This window comes from Equus caballus, chromosome 6 (assembly GCF_041296265.1).
Source record: "Equus caballus isolate H_3958 breed thoroughbred chromosome 6, TB-T2T, whole genome shotgun sequence".
In the NCBI taxonomy this organism is placed as follows: Eukaryota; Metazoa; Chordata; class Mammalia; order Perissodactyla; family Equidae; genus Equus; species Equus caballus.
The window spans coordinates 11,944,442-11,961,718 of record NC_091689.1 but is presented as its reverse complement, the minus strand read 5'-3'; the positions used below and the strand labels follow the sequence as shown (position 1 = coordinate 11,961,718).

The window sequence follows — 17,277 nt, the reverse complement described above, 5'->3', positions numbered from 1 at the left end:
ATGGCCAGTAAGTACATGAAATGATGCTCAACATCATTAGCCACCAGGGAAATACAAATCAAAACCACGGTGAGTGATTACTTCATGCCCCCTAGGATGGCTAGACTCCAAAGCATGATCAATAACAAGTGTTGACAAGCATGTGGGGAAACTGGAACCCTCATACAACACTAGTGGGAATGTAAAATCGTGCCACCATTTTAGAAAAAAGTTTGAAAAATATTCTGGAAAACAGTCTGGTAGTTTCTCAAAAGGTTCAACATAAAGTTCATGCAGGCCCAGCAAGTACATTCCTAGGTGTCTAACCAAGAAAAGTAAATACATCCACACAAAAACTTGTATACAAATGTTCATAGCAGCATTATTCACTAACAGCCAAAAGTGGAAACAACCTAAATGTCCACCAATTGATAAATGGATAAACAAAGTGTGATATACACCATATGATGAAATATTACATTACAATAAAAGGGAATGAAGTATTGATAGAAGACACAACAAGGAAACATGGATGAACAATACACTAAGTACAAGCCAGTCATAAAAAATCAGATACTGTATGATTCTACTCATACAAAATCTCCAGAAAAGGCAAATCTATAGCAGCAGGAAGACTGTGGTTGCCAAGGGCTGGGATGGCTGGAGGATGATGCGGAGGGACTGCTGACAAACACGGGATTTCTTTCCGGAGTGACAACAATGTTCGAAAACTGTGGTGACGGGTGTACATCTCTGTGAATACAAACTATCTAACTGTACACATTAAATGGATGAGTTGTTTGGTATGTGAATTACATCTCAATAAACCTGTTAAACATAAAATTTAAAAATAAGAGGTAAAAATGTATATAAACATAATTATGCTTAATTATTAATGTTTCAGTATTCCACTTTACTTAGAAATTATGTAGGTTTCTAATGACTATCCATTAATTAGCTCAATTTAACATCAGTCCAAGGTTTTGAGTTACCCAAGAATGCTGGCATTATGTTCAATCTGACATACTACAAAACATAATTTAAACGGTCAGAATAATGATTTCATCTGATTAAATGCAATTTACATTTTTCATAACCTTGAAGAACATATCCCAGGAGAATAAAAATACATACTTGTATAATACTTACTGGTGATGACTCAGAAGGTATAGCTGTTTTTATTAAACCAACTATATTAAACTAGCCTCATCGCGCCCCAGTCAACACACACACACAAAGTGCGTACAGGACCTATTAATACAACCAACTACCAGTACACTAACAGTGCAGAAAGGGCAGAGAAGAGTTTTGGACGGTCCACTGTGGACTGGGGGGGCCAGGAAGCTGAGCAGGGTCTTGGGAACAGGCAAGGGACGTGGAGAAATGGCCAGCCCGGAAATCAGAAGCTGCAGAGGTGAGAACGCTCTGATACAGGGAGCCAAAGTCAGGATTTGGAGTGGGTGCAGAGGACATGTGCGTCCCACAGACGGGCTTGAATGGGGGACGGATAAGTATGTTCTTCCATCTACTAGGAAGATATGATTGGTTTCTGGGCAGAAAACGATGTAGGCAAAGCCTTGGAATATAACAGCATGAATCAATTTAAGTACTCTCTTCCCGCCCCAGGTCTCAGAATCAGTTTCACAGTCACTCACCTGAAATAGCAGCTTCAGAAAGCACTTTGAGTACCTCGTTTTCCATTTCACAACTGTTACACAGCTCCTCCCAAGTCCCTTTCAGGCCTTTCTTTCTAGCTAGTTCTGTTAGTTCCTTTTGATTTGGCACAATAAATCCAATGACGTAAGAATGATAACTGAAATACATGAAGGATAGATTAGGGAAGGAACTCAATGACTAGCCATGTTCACCAGTTACTGATTACATTGACATTTCGGTAGTTAACTGTCTATTATTTTAAAGAAAATGCATGAGGCAGATTTGGTACCGGCATACTTATTTCATGCAAGAGCCACTTTTACTGTCTGATTCATAACACGTTCCAATGCTTTGGCAGAGTTCACTGCTAAATAAACCTTAACCTGACATGTCATGATAAATCTCAGCTATGCCTAACTATTATAAATAGAGCCATGTACACATTTTTTAAAAGAAAATTACAAATATTAGAAAACTCATCTTTAAAAATCAGTAATTCACTTGAACAGGTTAAACAAAAACAAAAGCTAATGTAAATCAGAAACTGTATCTAACGAAATTTGACAGTAAATCAAAGTAAGGTGATTCTATTTATTTCTCTCTTTTGTGATCATGAGAATGTGTGTTGCTGGAGGAGCTCTGAGCGTGCTCGCTGAAGGCAGCACCCCGAAGAAATGGCAGGAGCATCAGGAAGAGGAGGACAGTTCTGGTCAGCAACACACGTGTCAAGTCCAGAACTGCAGCATCACTAAAGAAGATCTCCACGGCTAACTGAGGGACAGAGTCATTTATAAATCAACGTAGTAAATCTTTCACTGGGGCTGTCCCTCAAAGTCTGTTTCTAAATTGATTCTTCTGATACCAGGTTTTATTGTTTCATAATTACTATGTCAAGTGCTTGTAGTAAGGTTCCCAGGCTGGCCACGAAATATGTGATCATTAACACCGGAGAATAATTACCACATGAAATACTGTCACGGAAAATGTAATCAGAGCACCAATCTGAAATTCCAACACACTTCCCAAGAACGCATTTCTGGAATTTTAACTTTAAATCCTCCTTCCCAGCTGCCTCTACAGCATCACGGGTTAGAGATGCTCTGTGTTAAGCCACAGCTTCAGAGAGCTAAGGTGGAAGGCCTCGGCCCTGGCCAGGGTCCCAAGCAGGTTCCAGCTCAGAACAGGGCAGTAAGAACTGAGCAGAGTGCTGCTGGCTGACCCCCAGCCCCCGCGTCCTTCCTTGCTCCCCCTTTCCTCTGGACTGGTTCTGGAGAGCTTCCCGATGCAACGGGACAGGTGGCTAGGAACACCACGGCAGCAGGAAGGAGGACCTGATTTTCTCCACCTCCCAACCACAAAGGACATGGCAGCGAGAGACGTAAAGCAGAAAACAGGGACACAGAGGAAGATGAGGAGGGGAAGTATCACAAGGAAAGAATGAGCTAACAGCGATACGGAGAAGAGGCCGCTCCCAGGGACAACGGACAAGCAGGCAGAGTTCTGGGTGCAGTTTTACAAAGGCGGCCCACAGAGGAAGGCGACACCAAAGGTTTCCAGCAGCAGGGATTCAAAAGGCTTACCTGTTTGCATACGCGCAAATGTTATCTATTAGTGAGAGATTCTTCAAAGCTGCCTCTACTTTCCCAAGAGAAACGTACTCTCCTGCCTGCAGTTTTACAAGGTCCTTTTTACGATCTGTGCAAAAAAGGCCAGAGGGGGCACATTGGAGGGTAATATTAATAACACCTTCAATACATAAAAATATTGGATATTCACTAAGTAATTTGCTGTCAAGTTTATTCTAATAGTTATGCTAAAACTAAAAGTACATAATAAAATTGGGCCCCAATCTTTGTACTATTACATACATTCTTAAAGAAAATTAGTTTCTGATTAAGGGACCCTATCATCAGGGCTTCGGGTTTGTTCCTGGTAAATATTAACACCAGGAAGGTAAAGAACACAGTCAACGCCATCTGAAAGCTTACACTCTAACTGAAGAGAGGCGCCATGCCACAGCCTCTGACCTCCATACAACACGGGAGCTAGGTGCTGAGACTTCTCCAACTATGTGGAAAGAATTCCTGCGAGTGAGGCCTGAGCTGAGTCATGAGGGCAGACTGAGCGGTAGCCAAGTGGAACAGAGACGTGTCAGCTGGAATGACTGCAGCAGAAAGGAGGAAACAACCGGAGACGGAAGCGGGGAGGTGAACCGGGCCATGCAGCAGAGGCAGCCTGACCGGAGCCTCGAGGAGCCAGCAGGTCTTCAGCAGGAAAGTGGTCCAGTGAGGTGGGGGTTTAGCAGTCGCACAGCCGCGGTGAGCAGTGTGCTGAAGGGGGCAAGCACGGCAACAGAGAGGACTTTCTTGCAATAGGGTGACAGAAGGTGCAGGCCTGACCTACGATCGTGTAAGAGGGACAAGGAAACAGAGAAGAGAACGATCTTGAGGCCTATTTCCGAAGTTCCATCAGTGGGCTATGGGTTAGATGTGGGGACTGACTGAAGAGCAGAGTCTCTCACCTCCTGCTGGTTTCCAGTCAGCACGACTGGGATAGAATGGCACCAACTGAGAACAAGGAGCCAAGAGGAGAAGCAGAGGAAGGTGTTGCTCGCCCTGTGGGTCACAGTATCGAGCTGCCAGGCCTTCCTTAGTCCTCACAGGCAAGGACATGGTTCCGACAGAGGAGAGCCCTGCCCAATAACCTCTGGATGCCAAACAATTCATAAAATGAACATTCCCTGAGAATTTGACTTTCCAGGATTATCCAATAGTAATTAAAAATACCACTGCTGTTGCACAGTTTTTGAGACTTCATAATGTGTCAAGTCTTATGAATTCCGCACAGTCCCCATTACAAATTTTCATATTCCAGGACGATGCAATAGACCATACCAACACTACATAAAGACATATTCTCACATTATTAAAGAACTTCATCTCTTTTATAAAACCATTTCAGAAACGTCCCTCTTAAAAAAAATATTAGATAGCTCACCAATAATCTTTAAACAACCATCAGGGTCAAACTCTCCGATGTCTCCAGTGCAGAGCCACCTCTGCCCATTTTCATCTTCAAAGAAATCAGTTTTTGTTTTTGCTTCATTTTTGTAGTATCCCATTGTCACATTTTGGCCACCAATAAGAATTTCACCCCTGGGGTGTGGTTTATCAGTATTGAAGTATCCACCTAATAAACAAAGAGTAATTTAGGGTTAATTCAACACTGCTATCCCTGTACACATCATGTGAAAACTTGAAACTATCAGTTCCTAAACAGGGACATCTGATTTTAAATCCAATTAGTTTCCCAAAGGAAATAAGGCAGACACTATGAAAGAACAAAACTCACGAGCATAAAACCAGGTGCAAAATTTCAGTTGCTTAACCACAAGCACTTACGCTGTTAAACTACCATTCTAAGAAAAAAGTGATAATCAAAAAGCTAACATCTTCCATCTGTTGTACAAAATAATTACAAATACTACACAGGTAAATTCCTTTAAAGATTCTGTAGAGATTCTTAAATATCACATTAATAAACTGACAAAGGTATTAAATCATGCACTTGATAAGAGAACAATGAATCTCTGTATAAAATCAAATTCTTACATATCTAGAAGATTTATTCCTTACAGATAATTACAGAATGACTCCAAGTTTAAATTTATCGAACATTTTCACTAATTCTGCTAAAAGATTGCTGCAACAGTGGACTACTGACATCTAAGCCTTCAAGTCTTTATTTTTACTTTGTATAAAAGAAAAGCACACCCAAACAAATCACAGATAATATGTACATGTTAATAGGATCCAATGAGACTAAAAAAGTGATTAGTATTTAAATGACATAACCAATAGATTTTTATGGAATTACAGTGAAAATTTACTTCCAATAATTGTGGGTTGGAGCCCTCAGGGAAAAGATAGAAGAAAAAATACGGAAAAATTTTCAGTTCCATAGAAAAAATTTTGTGATTTTGCTTCTACAAAATAAAGTTATGATCATTCCGAATTTATTGACATTATTCATTGAGCACATTTCTCAAGCTTTTGCCATAATTCTTACATGTATTTATGTAATAAAATAAGACACAAAGCAAAAACAATTAATTCTTCAGAATCGTGTTTAAAACAAGCAAAATAAATGCATTCACATAGCTCTAGAATATTTCTATTATAAAGAACAAAAATGAGCACTTGTGGGTGATTTTATATTCCAAAGGAAGGAAATGAAACACAATTCTAATTCTCAAGTTTAGTATTATACGCATTAATGCTCTACAGTTAAAATAGGTTATTACCTTCCTCCCAGTTCTTTAATTTGATTTCACAGCAAACTAATGGTGCTCCCACTCTGCCAGTATTGTAGTCCCACACTAAGATGCAAATGAAAAAAAGAATTGGATTACAGTAGTTAATAAATTGTTTTTTTTTCTAAACAACCAAAAATGATGATTTATCCCCAAGCTTAGATACCTCAGAGAATCCTTCAAAGCAGAAATCACAAACACAAACCACAGGCTGTGGGGCCCACACTGACTTTTGTTCTTTTTTTTTCTTTTTTTTTTTACTCTGAATTAGTTATCTACACTTAAAAATCAAGATATTTTACATATAAGTGTAGAATCTCCAGCAACAACGGGCCCACGTTCCCAGCAGAGCAACTGTAGTCCCCCACGAAAGGGGGCCTGCCTGCCCTAGTTCCCGCAGAATCCTTACCCATCACACTTTCCTACATCAGGGCCCACTCAGCTCATTACATAACCGCCTGGTTCATGAATCTGTAGCCCTGTCTTACAGGAGGATGGAGCACACTGGTTTACAGCTACTCCACTTTCTTACGAGGCTTGACAGCTCTGCAGTACAAATAACTTCCCCATGTTCTCCCACGGAGCACTATTTCCAAGCGAGACCTCTGCAGTCTCCCTCACTTCCACTCATGCTATCACACCCTATTTAAATTCAGGCTGGAGATGAAGACTGTTAACTTTCAAGGATCTGGGAGAAGAATCCACCGCTCTTATGAATTACTACTACATTGTGGCCTCTTCAGAGATCATTCAAATATCAGAAGTAAAAGGCTGATATTTAATACTTTAGAGACTGTTATACTTACAACATAAACTGTAATTGATTAATCACACATTCAATCTGAATCTTAAAAACAGAAGAAATTAAAGATCCTCAGAAGAAAGGAAGTAGATATGCATCTCTAATTGATATAATAAAAGTAAATGCATACAATACAGCCAATGCTTGTTACTAAAACTTCTTTTCCAGAATGCTAAGTAGTTCTTAATATTATATATGATGGTTTAACATGAAAAACTCCTCTAGAGGAATTACTGACTATTAGATGTACCTAATACACTGCTATCAATAACCACAGTACTTGGAATCTACCATTATTCTGCTACACAAACACGTTAACCGCTCTTAGATATTTGCAGAAAACAACCCACACCAAGAAATACCTGGAGCTGCACCCCAGCTTCTGCTGGAGACACCACTTGTGGACCATACTAACCTTCTGTAATTGTGCCAGCCCCAGAAGATTCGGTGAGTCCATACCCCTGACCAACGGAACAGCAGAAACAGATATTCATGAATCGCTGTGTGGTTGGAGAAAGCGGAGCACCTCCACATAGCAGAAGCCGAGTATTTCCACCTAGCAAGCTTCGAACTTTCCGGAAAATAAATCTAAAAAAAAATTAATCAGAGAATCACAGGATTTTAAGCTGAATGGGATATTCCAAATCATTTAGATGAAGCTTCCAATTTTGATAGATGAGATTTTGAGATTAAGTGACTTATCCAAGGCCACAGAGCCCATTAAAGAGATTCTCTTGACCCACTACTTAAATCTTAATTTCTAGAAGTCCAACCAAGTAAAGAGTATATGATTTTCTCTTAAGAACCTTTCAAGTAATATTTGAATTCAAAATTGTCAGGTTTAATTTTGTACGTTAATGGAAAACCCTCGCTTAAGCCAGAGCAATTAGTTTTACATCGTTACATAATACATATTAATACAGAATAATCCTTAAAAGCAAATTAATTTTTTGCTTTAGCTTACTTCATTACAAATGTGTAAATATTTGTACACAGCAATCTAACTTTTTAAAATGTCACTAATTCAAGTTCTGAAATGTTTATTGTTTAAAAATACCTGGTAAATCAAAAAAAAAAAGAAAACAATTCAAACATCTAATTGAAACATTTCTGAAAATAGACTAATAAAATAGATTGCTTACTACCTTGATCAAAAAGGGGAAAAGGGTTGTTTGTTTGTATTATAACTTTGAAAAAAGTGAAGACCAAGAGGCAATCATTTTTAAAAAATAACATTAACAGGCTTTACAAAGTAGGTTATATATCTAGACAACTAAAAGTAAGGCAGGGAAAAAAAACCTATAAAGTTTTAAATAATGTGAAGCATCTGAAAACTGTATTAATATTTGCATTAAAAATAATCTGAATGTCATAATTTCACTTTCTAATTTCTAATCTATTTTATAAATCTACTTACTCTATTAGCACTACAGAAGCAAAAAACAGATCTGTGGTAAAACTGGTCATTTAACAAAAGCACAAAACATTTAATCATATTTGATTGCAATTTTATATTCATATTGAAATAAATTTAAAAGCAAAGAGCAACTATTTCTCAAAATAATTAAAATCACATAAATGTCCATAAAAAATATAACTACACTATTAAACACAGCAAAATTGTAAGTGAAAAATTTTTTCAAATAACTGCAATTTTTTTAATTCCTCATATTCTTACAAAGATGGATTTTAAAGAGTCTCTTTGAATTTTTAAAATAAGTTCATTTCCTATAACTATCTCAATTAACTGGGCTATTAATGTGAATCAAACGATTAAATTATTAAGGAGGGGAGAACCTTTATACCCACCTGTCACATAGTGGAGTACTCTGCCCTTTTGCAATCTGTTCCATTTTGTAATTATAGGCCAGAATAAACAGATTGCGTTGAAAGCTACTCATTTCATTCACTTTATTCATGACATTTTTGTAGATTCGATCCATGATTTCCTAGATTATAAAAATTCATTAATACAGTCAATAATGCTATCAGCTGCCTTACATATTAAAATCTTATCAGGTTAATATTTCTATCAATATTGAGGCATTTTTAAAGATATATTCTATCAGGAACAAACTTTTAAAATAGAGCCACAATTAGTTAAAAAATGAGGTTGCTGTAAAAATAATTTTTAATAGCAGAAACAGATCTAGATGCTCATATGAGTAGTAAAAAAAAGAGAGAAATAAAAGCCTTAAGACAGTAATATGCCATTATTGATTCTTTATATTGCTTTGCTTGTTTATCTTATTTATTCTGAACTAAAAACTAAACTCACTAAATACATGAACTACTATATGAAATGTTTTTTAAACTTTCATAACTTTATCCTATAAAGATATAGAGTACCACATTTTTTTTGCTCACAAAAGGACCGTGGGGGATTTTTGGTTTTTTGGGTTGTTGTTTGTCTCTTAATGCTGCACCCGGGAATTTTTCCTTGTCTGCACTGCATTTTGCTTGCTAGGCCTACTGCTATGAAGTATACTTTAATGACTTGAAATCGTTCTTCCTCTACAATTTTAAATTATATTTAATTTTTAAGTAAACTAAGAATTTATAGTAAGATACTACTAAGGAAACCCTATACCCATAGAAACTCCAAAACTACTGGGCATTTATATTTGACTTCGCAATTACTAAGTAATTATGCTTGGACGTGAGCACTCAGGTATCTGGTAAGAATTCCCACCACTTTCAAACAAAATCAGAAAACCAGGTAAAACTTAACAGTAAGGAGACAGATCACCATTGCTGTCCCATTTCTACTGATCTGATCCCCAGCCCCTCCCCATGCCTGGTATTTAGTTGAGATGCACAGCGCATTTCAGGTAATTCAAAGTCGCACCAACTTCTCTGTCACTGTTTTTGCGTCTAGGCCAGACTTTCCCTGAGGACTCAGGAGGTAATTACACGATTCGTATAGAAGGAGGTGATCTCAAACCTTCCCTTCTGTATCCTGCTGGGCTTCAGGTTTCTACTAACAGCAAACGAGTATCATGAAAATGACTTGAACAAGAAGCTTTTCAGCAAAGGGAGATAATAATATCATATGGAAGCTGAAACTAAGTTGAGTGTTTAGTAAATAAGAAAAAAAAGTAAAACGAGACTGAATAAATCCTGTAGAGCTTAAGGCAATACAGATAATCAATACGGAATAAATCCTGCATAAACTACCTTGCCCACAATATCTTTTCTACTAACACTGATGTCTGCAGCAGACGACACTTCTTTAGTACTGGACAGTAATTAACGGCCGATTCTTACCGGAACAGCTGCCATCAGTGTTGGTTTCAACACGGATGTGTCCCCTTTGCTTCCTTTTTTTATTTTTGAAGACTAGAGAGAGAAAAAGTGATTTATATAAAGTGATCTTTGTTTTAAAAATTCAATGGAATTCTTAGATCAAAAAGCATATTGTAGATTCATCATTTTAATTCACTTATATTCTAAAAAGCACTTAAAAGGCAAGTGGTTACTTAAAAATGAATAACTGTCATCCTTAGAATATACTGTCATACAGAAAAAAAAGGTGTTAAAAATAATGATGATTTTCTAGTACCTCAAGTCGCAGACGTCTAACTTACCTGATCCGCCAGGGTCTGCGGTGAAGAGTAGCCGATGCGACAGCCATGAGACAGACAGACAAGCTCAGCACTTAACTCTAAAACGTGGGCCAGGGGCAAATACCCGATGTAAACATCTTCTTCTCTAAGAGAAAAGGGAGACAGAGCCACCGTCAGGGGCCTTGCCTGCTGAGAATGACGCACGGGGAGCAAGCTGGGAAAGGCACGCGGAGTGGCCTCAGGACATCAACATGGGCTCCCTGCTGGTGGGGAGGAGAGAGTGTGTGTACGTGTGTGTGTGTGAGACAGACAGGCAGACACCGTGGGTGTCAGGGAAAAAGAACAACAGCTCAACCTCAAACTGAGGCGGCAGAGACTCGAAAGCAGAGGCTGTTCCGGTCCTACTGGAAGGCTCCCAGTACTCATGACTGCTGCAAGGCACAGAGCCGAGGCGGAGGACACAGGGGCTCAGAAAACAACACGGAGGGCAGAAGGAATCATCTGAGGAGGAAATGGTCTTTACAGATGGTGGGCGACCAAGCAGAAGAGTTCAGATAGAATCCACAACTGTCTGCCAAGAACTTCACAGATGAGATGCCTGTTCTGAGAGTCAGATTAAATTATAATAAATCATATCTCATGTTCTTACATATGTTCTTACTCACGTTCTTAAATGTATATGTATGTATGTGTGTATATTTCAAGAACTGCCCCCACTCCCAAAATATGAAGGGCAACTGAGGCAAAACCAGAAGGAAACTGTTGCTCTGAATTTTTCCCTGAAAGTACAATTTCTCTCTCCACCCCCAAATTCAATTCCACAGTAACCTGTGTGTGTGTCATTTCTGTACACAGAGCATCAAAAATCTCCAACCACTGTACCAGATGAGGCATCAGAATACTGATTCCATCCCTGGGAACGTTTCCCTTACAATCCCTCAGGCTCCCGGCCAGTGTCCTCTAAGCCTCTTCCCCACTCCAGTCCACCCAGTACGCCCAGTACGCCCAGTACACCCACCTTCCCCTGCTACTACTGGAATTCGTCTTAAAAAGAAAAATCTGAGGCTGGCTACAGAAGCTCAATAAATACTTATTGGGTATATTAAGCTCTCTATATATCCAATATGAATTAGGACATATTTACAAATAAAAATGATTATGGAGGCAACAACAATAACTGATTAAAATAATTTAAATTAAGGGATTTAAGTCAGTTAAAATTTGTACTTTTAAAGTAAAAAGTAAAATTAACAATGATATCTATAAACTATACTTTAAAGCTCACCATTAACTATATTGTAATTAATTTTAATGTCCCTTGTTTTGAAGGAAATGCCTACTGTAAACAGATTCTGAAGGACGAATTCATCCATGTCCTACTAAAGACTCGAATGTTAACACAACAGCAGATATAAACACTGGACTACCCCGTATTTATTTACCATGACATACCCCAGTTCTGGAATCCTTTCTGCCATCCCGGTTATACCAGCAATAATGTTACTATGGGAGATCATGACCCCCTTCGGAAGTCCTGTGGATCCACTTGTATACATGATTACCGCAATATCTAAGGGCGCTGGTTTGCTATGAGGTTCATTTTCTGTATTGGAGAAAAAAAACACACACACACACTTCTGAGAAATTCAGCCGTATCAATTTTTTTCATAATCATTTGTTACTCATTCAAAAACAATTAATTGTATTCATACAGACGTCAACAAAACAGATCAAGTCCCTGCGCATAAGGGACACTCATTCTATTGGGACAAACATATAAATCCATACTATGATAAGAGCTATGAAGAAAAATGAAGCAAGACAAGGTGAGAAGATGCTAGCAGAAGCTATTTAGATGGAAAAGTCAGGAAAGGCCTTTCTGTAGAGTTCCTGTTTTAGTGAAGACCTGAATAAAGTGAGGAAGGGAGCCATGAAAATCCTGGAATTAGGATAAGAGTGTTTCAAGCAGAAGAAAAGAAGCAAGTGCAAAGGCCCTGAGGTAGGAATGTGCTTTGTATATGGACAGACCAGGAAGAAGTGTGGTGGGGATGGAGTTAGCAAGAGTAAAAGTGGCAGGGAATGAAGGGAGGGAGCAGCCAGGACCACATCATGTGGGGCCTTGGAGGCCATGCTAAGGACTTTGGATTTCACTCGGGTGGAAGCAGTGTTGTTTTGAACAAGGGCTTGTCATCATCCGTGATAAGGATCACTCTGGCTGCTGTGTGACTACCTAACTTAAGAAAGGGAAGGAAGAAGGTAGGGAGACAGAAGACAACTCCAGCAATTCAATTAAGAAGTAAGGGTGGTCGGACCAGGACACCTAGACATTTGCTAAAGGATGTTCTCTGCCTCCGAGCAGGGAAGTTAACTTGGCTACACTGGGATCCCACATTAAAAGACAATGTCCTCCATTTGCACAAGCCTAAGGACAGCAGCGAACACCCTGCAGAGGTGACACAGTGGAAAGACAGAGAAGTAGGTCATGGATGGCACTGCTGACTGCCTGAATTAATCATGGAACTACCCTCAAAGTGGACTTTACATAAGGAGGGTAAAACTGTAAAAACATTCCCAAGTGCACCCTTTCTCTACCTGCCCAGACATATTTCTTGACAACTGTTATCATTCAAGTCCTTACTTCCTAATCTGCCATTCACGCCTTCGTCCCACGGCACCATTCCCCACCACCACTTCTTGGAAACTGTTCTGAGGTGATGTGATGACTCCTGGCTCACCAAGACGCTCCTTGCACTTGGCTCCCGTGAACCACACACGACATGTTTTCTTCCTTCCTCTCTGACCAACCCCTGGCGGCCTTCGGAGGCACCATTCTCTGTGGGTGACCTCCCCTACTCCGACAGCTATAATTAAAACCTAACTGCTCCTAAATCTCTCAACTCCAAACTTAACTCCAGAGTACTAGACTTGTATGTGTCACTCCCCGCTAGCTAGACAGAACGTTCCACCAGCACCTCAAATTCAATATGCGCAAAATTAAGGTCAGCATAACCCTATTCCCGAGCTGAGAGAATGCTCAGATCTAACTAATCACGAAGTTTCCAACTATAAAAGAAATATGGCCCCAGCATCCTGGCAGCTTTTGCGCTATCCGTAAACACCACTACCCCCTCCTCTAACATTTCCCGACACTCAAGTGACAGGAGGAACTTCCGGTCACCGTGAGTAGGGGTGCTGTTGGAAGGTAAAAAGATGCCCCCTCTGGAAGAGGCAGAGTTGGAGCAGGGAGTAAAAGGAGGGATCTAGGGCCGGCCACTCTAGCTATCTGTCAACAGTTACAGAGAGTTCACATTAAACTAACTTTAAGCCATCCAGAACCAGCAGAAACAGGAAAAGGGAAAACCGTATAGTGTGAAACGTATTTTAAATTAATTTCAAGTAAATATTTTTAGAACTCTAATAAACTGTGTGTATTTTCCTTAAACCCCTCTTTAAAGAGTAGACAAACATACGCCTAGAGCGACCTCACTTCCCAAAGCAATGGTGTAGAAACGGAGCGGGCGCTTGATCTGACTTTAGGATCAGACCCTGGGACGATCCCGGAGCACAGGGTCACTGCAGGATGTACGTAAGGACGTACCCACGCTGGCCTTCGCTCCCAGAGCCTGCACGGCCGCCATGGTGTGCACGATGACGCCCTTGGGGAACTCGGCCCAGGCCGGCGGCTTTCCGTCGACGGTGATGATATGCCGCAGGCGCGGGACCGTGGAGACGACGCCCTGGAAGACACAGCCCTCGTCACCTTCCTCACCAGCCTGCACCACAGCCTGGCCAGCATCCCGGACGCAAGAAAGGCAGGCTACCATCTTCAACAGATTATTAACGTAACTTCCTGCCTCAAAAAGAAGCAAGGGGGAGGGAGCGCACCAGTATGAATACCACTTTTTTCAGACGTAGAAATACTGGTCTGAAATTTCAATTACTTTTTTATAGCATGAGATGTACTGAGTGTGCCCCCGTTGTTTGGTAAAATTCTTACAAAATGAGCAGGCAAATATAGCAGCTGCCTGAACTACGGAGCAGCCACAAGTCCTCACGTTCTCAAGAAGCTAATGAAGAACGGCGGGGCAGGCAAGGGGCTGACATAAAACTTTACAGAAAAAAGAACAGACCAGATACTGTTTTCACAGGGTGTTGTCTAGTTTCATAAAGTCTCTCTTTTTCCCTTTAAAAACTTCTAAAAACTCATGACTCAATGCTTCAGAAATAAATGAATTACTAGTTTAAAAATAACCCTTCAAAATTACAAACTTATTGAAAATAGATTAGAAAATATAGCAAAGTACAAGAAGGAAAAAACGAGGCTGCAATCCCTCACTTAGACACGGGCTTATTCTCTGCACTACTTACACAGAAATATTTATAAAACCCACTGTGTCGTTTCTAAAGGAAAGGAATAAAATATGACATTCCTAAAAGCTTACAAAGATATTAAGGATTTTAAAGATCATAAAAGAAGTAACTATCAATAACAGGGCTCATGACACTGAAAATGCTAAGTGTCTGTTAGTCATAAAGTAACTGCAGTCCTCACCTTCAACTTCGTTTGCAAGAGTTCTTTACTAGTAATGATGTTGGTCACCTCTGTTTCATTTAACCCATGAACAATCGCTGGACCTCCTAGGGTAGCATACAATGTAACAACTACAGGGAAAAGAAGGGCGAGTCAAATATTCGAACATTTCACGGAAGTATTAAATGTAAATAAAGCCTCAGAAGGGGATGTGAATAGTTAACAGAGCATGCCGGACCCCAAATCGTTAGACCCATCGTCCATGACCTAACTCTGCTGTGTCTTTCTAACCATTTTAATATACTAACCAACATCGTGCCTACTCACCCTTCCCCAACTTCCCCCAAGATCGCCAATATTTTAAAACAAAAAGGTTTTAAATTTTGTTTCACCTACAGACATTACTCTGGGACTGCCACACTGAAAGGAATTATATCTGACTCCTAAATGTCAGTCTTAATTGTTAACTACTTGGTACTAAAAGATGATAACAACATATACTAAGAAGGTAAGACATTGAATGTCAGATTTAAGGTATTTATGTTAAATAAAGAGCATGACCAAGTGACAGAACTGCTTATTCTAAAGAGGGAAAATCTAAAGAAAAACATTCTTAGAAATGTCAAAATTAAATAATAATAATAACAATAATGTGGGTTTTCATTTTCTTTCTGCCAAACTCGAGAAAGTCGGACTTAAAGTGACTTTAAGAAATGATAATTATTTTAAAGCTTCTCAAAAGAAACATGCTGTGAACCCAAACCTCTGAAAACAAAAAGGTATGCCAGTTTTACAAAAACAGTGGAGGCATTTACAGCAAGAAATCTGGTAAAAGTAGCCTTTCTGGATCATCTACAGGCTAAGACAATGTCCATGCTTAACATCACTTTCGGCATGAAGACCTGTGAACTAAGCTTCCAGGACTACCTCACGGACTGAGGCACCGTGATTACCACTCCAAGAATTACAATATAAAAATTCTCCATATCGTCTAACCTTAGCAGCCCGGTTTGAGTATTGCAAGTGTTTTAGGGTTCAACTGTGACTACTGATGGAAGGGGCCTAACAACATGACACTGACTTCCGGGGAATTCCTGAGAGATGGGAGCAGAGCAGTGACCCAGGGGTGCAGGTCTAGTCCCCAACCCAGAAAGTCCTCTATTAAGAGGTGCAGGACCCCTTCCCACACTGTAAAATTTGTTCCACGACTGGTTCCAGTTGCAAAATAGACCAAGAATTCTACCTTGTAACAAAGAGTTCTCCACTGATTGGATGCAAGGTGAAAGTTAACATCAGAATTTTAATCTCTTGAGAATGCAATATTCATAATAAAAAGTTAGTATCCTCTCTCCCATGGTAACATAAGGCCACTCTCCCAGAAAATAAGCACGCATACGTACGCTGAAAGTTATACATGAAGCACGCCTGGGCAGCGATCATCCACTCGGCCCTGGTTTCACAGAAGATGGCAATGTTGGTCTTCGGTTTCTGACCCAACATCTGTAAGCCGTTTCCAAAATTGAGAGCTCTAACAAAGACATCTTCATAGGACAGCCAATTATAGTGTCCAAGAATAACCTGATAAAACAAACAAAAAACATACAAATAGCTTTTAATGTAACCAAACTCTTAATTTCCAGAAAGAAGCCAGGATGTGTTCCAAACTTTACAGCAAACCAGAAGATTATATCTGCATGTAAATTATTTTTTTCTAACAAAAAGCTAGAAAGTGAGTTTCACATGAAAATTCTATTTTGAAAAATTACTATTTTGTGATATCTTCTATGACAACTCAAATCTCACACAATCTTTTAACTGTAATGGGGAGGGTGTTGTTTTTTGTTTTCAAAAATATTCAAGGTTTGATGAGATCTTAAAGGTCAACTTTCTGGCCAAGGATCATATACTAATAATACACTTACAGATTTCATTTACTTAAACGATTTGGATGTTAGTTTAAAATTTAGCCTAGTATCAAGAACTACTGATACGAAAACTACTTCCCCTCTACTGATTGCTAGATTTCAACATCAGATGGTACAATATGATTCATAAACAGACACTGTCCAGACCCAAGTAACAGAAATATTTACGGCTGTTCAATTTGAACTCCTCTATCTAACTCTGGACAGCAAAGTAAACAAGCTTCTGTTTATGCAACCAGGAGGGGGACCAGTCCTATCACTCATCAAGGTCCCTCTGCTGAAGCCTGAAATGCTCACTGGCACCACGGCGCTTTCAACGTTTTCTCTGTGCTCACCAGAAGTGCAGGTAACATCAAGTCTACACTTAATAATCCCCTTTTAAAGCTGGCTAACATATTTTTGTCTTTATGAATTTTCTCCAACTTAGATCAGACCATAAATCCCCAATTACATACAGATTGGATAAAAAGCTCCTCTCGCTGAAAAAGTACACAGATAGCTCCCAA

At 39.5% G+C, this 17,277-nt stretch overlaps 1 protein-coding gene across 3 annotated transcripts in view; it reads right to left on the bottom strand.

Annotated features, from left to right (window-relative positions):
• The window catches only part of ACSL3 (acyl-CoA synthetase long chain family member 3), a 72,902-nt gene that overhangs the window by 7,045 nt on the left and 48,580 nt on the right, over positions 1-17,277 (bottom strand). For all 3 annotated transcript variants that reach the window (XM_023642422.2, XM_023642423.2, XM_070269338.1), the window contains 12 exons: positions 16,247-16,424; positions 14,868-14,977; positions 13,914-14,052; positions 11,768-11,918; positions 10,337-10,460; positions 10,017-10,088; positions 8,559-8,698; positions 7,165-7,337; positions 5,939-6,013; positions 4,633-4,824; positions 3,216-3,330; positions 1,635-1,792 (listed from right to left, as the gene is read on the bottom strand). In XM_023642422.2, coding sequence (XP_023498190.1) covers positions 1,635-1,792; positions 3,216-3,330; positions 4,633-4,824; positions 5,939-6,013; positions 7,165-7,337; positions 8,559-8,698; positions 10,017-10,088; positions 10,337-10,460; positions 11,768-11,918; positions 13,914-14,052; positions 14,868-14,977; positions 16,247-16,424 — 1,627 coding nt within the window. The remainder of the gene's footprint in view (positions 1-1,634; positions 1,793-3,215; positions 3,331-4,632; positions 4,825-5,938; positions 6,014-7,164; positions 7,338-8,558; positions 8,699-10,016; positions 10,089-10,336; positions 10,461-11,767; positions 11,919-13,913; positions 14,053-14,867; positions 14,978-16,246; positions 16,425-17,277) is intronic.